Source organism: Homarus americanus, unplaced genomic scaffold (genome assembly GCF_018991925.1).
Source record: "Homarus americanus isolate GMGI-L3 unplaced genomic scaffold, GMGI_Hamer_2.0 scaffold8640, whole genome shotgun sequence".
In the NCBI taxonomy this organism is placed as follows: Eukaryota; Metazoa; Arthropoda; class Malacostraca; order Decapoda; family Nephropidae; genus Homarus; species Homarus americanus.
Genome location: NW_024716602.1, coordinates 2379 through 8353, shown reverse-complemented (window position 1 = coordinate 8353; position 5975 = coordinate 2379). Strand labels below are relative to the sequence as shown.

Below are 5975 nucleotides of genomic sequence, written 5' to 3'. Positions count from 1 at the left end.
TATGTAGTGATGATGGATGATGATATTATATGTAGTGATGATGGATGTTGTTATATGTAATGATGATGGGTGGTGTTATATGTAGTGATGATGAATGATGTTATATGTAGTGATGATGGATGATGTTATTTGTAGTGATGATGGATGTTGTTATATGTAGTGATGATGGGTGGTGTTATATGTAGTTATGATTAGACACTAAAATAATAGCAGTTTAATGCTAAAGAAATATGCTTCTTGTACCGTTGTAGTGAAAAACATGGTGGGACGTACATACACCATTAATGAACTATTGATGGAAGAAGAAGTTTTGGGGACTGAACAGTGAGACAATGTGGAGCCTCCCGGAGGGTGGCGTTCTACTGTAATTATAACAATAATAATAAAGAAATACAAAATTGAAAATAAAAGAAAAAATGAGAAACAATATACGTATGTTGCGTAGTAACTTGTAAGAGAAACAACTGAGTTCCTGCAATTGTGTGTAAATGAGGCAGAATTCAGATTAGCAACCTGGGACTTGTTCACAATTTTTGTGAAGCCATATGGCAGCAGGGTCTACCATTAGACAACACATTAGTTAGTATCGTCAAATATATAAAATATTCAGAGTTTCTAATGAAAGCATTTGTAAGAAATGATATAGGAATAAACGTTAATATAAAGAAATACCACATACCTGATATATATATGTTAATGCTCTTTTATTATATAGCGAAAAGTCAGTACAAAAAATAATTAACCTTTCTCCATGTTTTTGATGAAAAGATTTACTTTTAAAGCTCATACATATCACCACTTCAGGCCATACACAGTAAGGATGATAAAAACGCTATTTGTGTTGCAATATTTTATTCTATTCTGTTAATACACCGCACGAGATCAAAAGAGGTTTTTAGGAGATAAATTCATAATATATCATGAAAGTTGACATCAGCCAGGAATATAATATTTTCTATATTTTACAGCATATTTAAGTAGCAGTCAATAAGCATTGCCATATACTATATATCTTATTCACCATATACTGTATATTTTATTCAGCATATACTGCATATTTTCTGTATCTAATTAAAGTAAATTAATTATTATTTATCTACGAGTGTATATTAATGCATATTTCATACTGTATGTACTGTATATACTGTATGTCATACTGTACAGTATAGAATGAATAATGTATATTTTAGTACCACGAGTTTAGTTAACTTGGGTTCAGGGTTAGTTAAGCTACATTAGAATAAGTTAGGTTAGGCTTCTTTACTTTGGGTTTCAGTTATTAAAGCTATGTATAAGGTGGACTAAATCAGGTTAAAGACTGTAGCTGACGAGGGGATAAATGGTTGGTCTTCTCTCCCAAGTGTTTTGTAAATCCAGGTTATGTTATTAATAGTTTACATTCTGTTAGTATTAGTCAGGAAGATGTGATTGGGTTTCCGTGTCCATATACACTGAATAGTGAGAAACAAAATATCACTCCTTAAAATGAACATATCCCTAAAAAAAAATCTCATCGTGGTCCTCGTACAGTCGTGTTTTTAAAGAATAGAGGCAGTTGCTTGAGACACTATTTCATGCTATTCAAGCTGACTTTACTCTCGAACACTTGACGACAAATTGGAACGCAGTGGACCGTACACCCTGCAGGAGCTGGTACTTGATTTTCATCCAGCCATTAGACGTTCCGGTGTTCTGTAGATCCTGCCACGTATTATTTGCACAGACCCTATCGAGAGTAACACCACCCCATGTTAATAATAGGCCGAGATAATGAGGTCATTGTAACATTGGGAGAATATGCTGATTATTGCGACAGGAAGGTTATAGTGATAGATTATTAGAGGGCTATGGTGACGGCAGGGTATAGTGACAGGAGCAAGTTATAATTACAGGGGCAAGTTATAATGACAGGAGCAAGTTATAGTGACAGGAGAAAGTTATAGTGACAGGAGCAAGTTATAGTGACGAACAAGTTATAGTGACAGGAGCAAGTTATAGTGACCGGGGCAAGTTATAATGAAAGGGGCAAGTTATAATGACAGGAGCAAGTTATATTGATAGGAGCAAGTTATAGTGACAGGAGCAAGTTATTATGAAAGGTGCAAGTTATAATGACAGGAGCAAGTTATAATGACAGGGGCAAGTTATGATGACAGGAGCAAGTTATAGTGACAGGAGAAAGTTATAGTGACAGGAGCAAGTTATAGTGACGACAAGTAGGACAAGTTATAGTGACAGGAGCAAGTTATAGTGGTAGGAGCAAGTTATAGTGACAGGAGCAAGTTATAGTGGTAGGAGCAAGTTATAGTGACAGAAGCAAGTTATAGTGACAGGAGCAAGTTATAGTGATAGCAAAAAGTTATGTAAATAAGAAAATGGTGATAAAGAGGACAAATGAAGTATTCCAGTTATCAGAAGTATTATTTTATCACTGATGGTAGATAGATTATGTATCAGAAAGAATAGAATAATAATCATGAGAATATTCTCAGTTTCCGAAATAACCGAATATTAATGGTCGGAAATATTTCGATTATCTAAGGAATTAGCGTATTTATAGTTGAATTATATTGTTATTTATTGACCAGACATCCAGTCACTTTGTTCACGAGCACTTTGTGTCAGCAAGAGGAGTAACCACTGCAGTGTTAGTAGTCGTTGGTGTTGCTTTATTATTATTATTATTGTTGTTATTATTATTAGTAGTAGTAGTATTAGTATTATTATTAATTTTAATTAATTACATAATTTCAAGTAATTATTTAGTAATTGTAACAATCTACCAATATACCAATAGGCTTAAATGCAATTGCAATACACTATGTTCAACGTGACTCTGCAATTGATACAGTATTACAGTAAAAACGCACGACCTCAACCAGAATATATTTACTTTTTATTAAACCTTGACTGGCTGTACCGTATAGCTTTGATACCAGTGACGAATTAAACCAAAATACATGAAATTAAACTAATAGTTACGCTGAAAACTTCGTTTACATCTTCTTTCTAACACAAAGTTTCAGTTTTGAGAACTCGTGGAAAATGTGACGCCCAATCAAGAGTTGCTTTATCTAGTTTTTTATTCTCAATTAGGAATCAAGTTTCAATTGGAAAATATGACGAAAATTAGCTATTATCTACAGTTTTGTTCACTACTAGTGAGGTAATCTGTATCATATTTGTAAGATGATTTTTGAAGTAATGTACTGTAAGGTTTTTTTCCGTTATCAGTTGCCTATTATAGAAGATTTTTTTTTCAATTTGTTGCCTAAACATCCGGTCTCTAGTCATTAAAATAAATCAATTGTAAAAATAATTATAATTATAATGCACTAAGTAGTTGTTGTAAATTCCCCATGGTTGATGGTAACAGTCGTAGTAGTATTAGTAGTAGTAAAACTGATATACTAGTAGTACTTGAAATATCACTTGCATTATATGATATATAATAATATATGGTAATATTAATAGTTGTAGAAAATACTGTAATATAATTAATAGTGGTAGTAGTAAAAGTTATAAAAGAAACAGCATTAGTAGTAAGAGTAGTATTAATAATAATAAAAGTTGACGTCATGATAGAAGTACTGTATTGGTAAGTTGATAAAACAACATTTAACTCACTCTATGTCCCTGGTATTATTCGTGGAAATTATGAATCTTTCTCTGTCACAGTCGGGAAAGGTTGTTACCCCGGGTACCAGCTTCAAGGTAGTAAAATCAACCTTGTGACACTCAACTACGTACCTGTAGGAGGGAATAAATAATATTATCTCAATTAAAGAAAATGGAATGCTTTTGGTGGTAATTGTGATGGAACACATATAATCGTAAATGTGCAAAATGGAATATCTGTGTAGGTAATTATGAGGGAACATCTGTGATGGATGGACGTTGTGCAGATAATTATGACAGAACACATGTGTTGGCAATGGTGGTGGATGTAACACCTGTGTTGGTAAGGTTGGTGGTTGCAACACCTGTGCTGGTAACAGTATCATCTTACTCGCTATGAGTGAGGTTTTCTGGTGACTTGATAAGGACCTGTCCACCAGGATTGATGGTGTACTTGACAAGGTCAGATCTGCCATTGCCCTTTTCTTCTGCGAACGTCGTCACCGCCATCACCCCCACCGTCAGTAGTACCTTCATCATCATCATTCTGAGTCAACTCTCACTTTTCACTGACACCTGAAGAAGTTTTCCAGGGTTAATAAAGTTAATTACTGCTATGTTTAACAGTATTACATACCATCTCGTAGAGCTTAAAATATCCATTTTCATGAAGCTAATGTCCTTCAAATCATTCATAATTATAACTTCATGCAGAGAGAAGGGACAGTTCTGGCGGCGAGTAATCCGAATTATCGTTTCAAACATTGACTACACGATTTAAAAAGATGATATATTAAAAAAGGTGCAAGAAAAATTTAATTTGGATCATGAGTTTTTTAAGAGTTGGAATTTATTGAGATGCTGGGAGGTACACGTTCTCGGGGTAACTACAAGTTATAACGCTCATGTCAACTCATGATCATTACACTTTATTATATTTGAACACGGAAAACTGTATGTCAAAATGGCTCTTTTACTCCAGAATTCTCCTTTTCCTACTTTTAATTTATTTACATTTGAACTAAGGAGTAAATTTCATCAACTCATATTTGTATTTTTATTTCGCCGTCTTTCAAGTTGCAAGTTCTCGATCTTTTAATTTGAGCGCAGTATTTTTAATACTTTATTTACTTAAAATTGCCTATTTAAACTTCACATCAACTGCGCTGTATTTTTTTATATCTACAGTATAGAATGCGTCTCCAAGTTTCTATACACTTGTGAATATTATGAGATAATAACTGCAGGAGAATAGTGATCAAGTAGAGAAAATATTGAAGTAATATAGTACGTGTTAACATTGTTTCTCTTCATAAATGCGAAAATATGCAATAAGTTTTAATAAGAAATGTCGCGTCTACTAAACCCGTAAAATGATAATACAGTATCCGGTAGTTGCGTAGTTTATCTTTATAGGTAATATACAGGAGACCGAATATCAGTAAATAAAGAATCTTGCATCCAGTAAAACAGCAAAATACGCATTATACTCACAGGTAATGCAACAGTTAAATGTGTAAGAAATGAAATATTCAGAGCACAAAGCTTGTGGTGTGAGGAACAAAGCAACAATGGAGTAACTTCTGAGACAATTAGTGAACTATAGGGCCGCGACGTGAACAGGGACTTATTGTTCTTTATTGAACTTTGAGACTGATATTGTCGTATGATCTTACTGCATGTTGTGAATACCGGACTAAGTAAAGTTAGTTATGGCGCTGGTAAAGTTTACAGTTCTAATACAACTTACTGTGAATACTTGACACACAATACTTACGTTGAAACAGTTGTGTGAGTAATCGTGCTGTGGTTTCTCCTCCTCTTTGCATGTGTATTTAAACTACTTCACCCCCCCCTTCCCCCTCGTTCACCACAATGCATCACAAAAATGCCGAGTTGCTCATGTGTATTTGTTGAAATATTTAAAATATAGCAAATACACATGTGTTAGATGAAGGGATTAAGACGTTCTTTAAGCTGGTGAATGCTTAACTAAACACTAAGTGTTAACTCATCAGTTAAGATGTGTTTACTTCATTACTCAAATTAATTAATACCCGTGAAATAGTTACCACTGAGTATGACGCCAATACATCTTGGCAACAGCACACCTGTGAATTGTGTGACACGTGTACAGCAGACCTCCAAACACCATAACCCATGAAGATGTGAATTACATGAAAGCGCTTGGGACCTTCTTGTTTTCTTGTTTCCTATGTGGCTATAAGGATTTGTACAGGTATATATACATATATATATATATATATATATATATATATATATATATATATATATATATATATATATATATATATATATATATATATATATATATATATCATGTGGATCCACAATGG

The 5975-nt window shown here is 33.6% G+C and overlaps 1 protein-coding gene across 1 annotated transcript; it reads right to left on the bottom strand.

The window, feature by feature from the left end:
* Positions 1 to 835: 835 nt before the first annotated feature.
* Positions 836 to 5440, bottom strand: LOC121858170. Its single transcript, XM_042354384.1, has 4 exons — positions 5396 to 5440; positions 4010 to 4194; positions 3628 to 3750; positions 836 to 1726 (listed from the first exon to the last, which is right to left on the bottom strand). The coding sequence occupies exons 2-4, from the start codon at positions 4162 to 4164 to the stop codon at positions 1582 to 1584; spliced, it is 423 nt and encodes a 140-aa protein (XP_042210318.1). The 5' UTR covers positions 4165 to 4194; positions 5396 to 5440; the 3' UTR covers positions 836 to 1581.
* Between the last annotated feature and the right edge of the window lie 535 nt (positions 5441 to 5975).

Coding starts and splice junctions, on each gene's coding strand:
- LOC121858170 (XM_042354384.1), bottom strand. CDS start 4,164: ATGATGATGATGAAGGTACTACTGACGGTGGGGGTGATGGCGGTGACG. Junction 3,751..4,009: donor GAAAACCTCACTCATAGCGA/GTAAGATGATAC, acceptor TCCCTCCTACAG/GTACGTAGTTGAGTGTCACA. Junction 1,727..3,627: donor AATAATACCAGGGACATAGA/GTGAGTTAAATG, acceptor TACTCTCGATAG/GGTCTGTGCAAATAATACGT.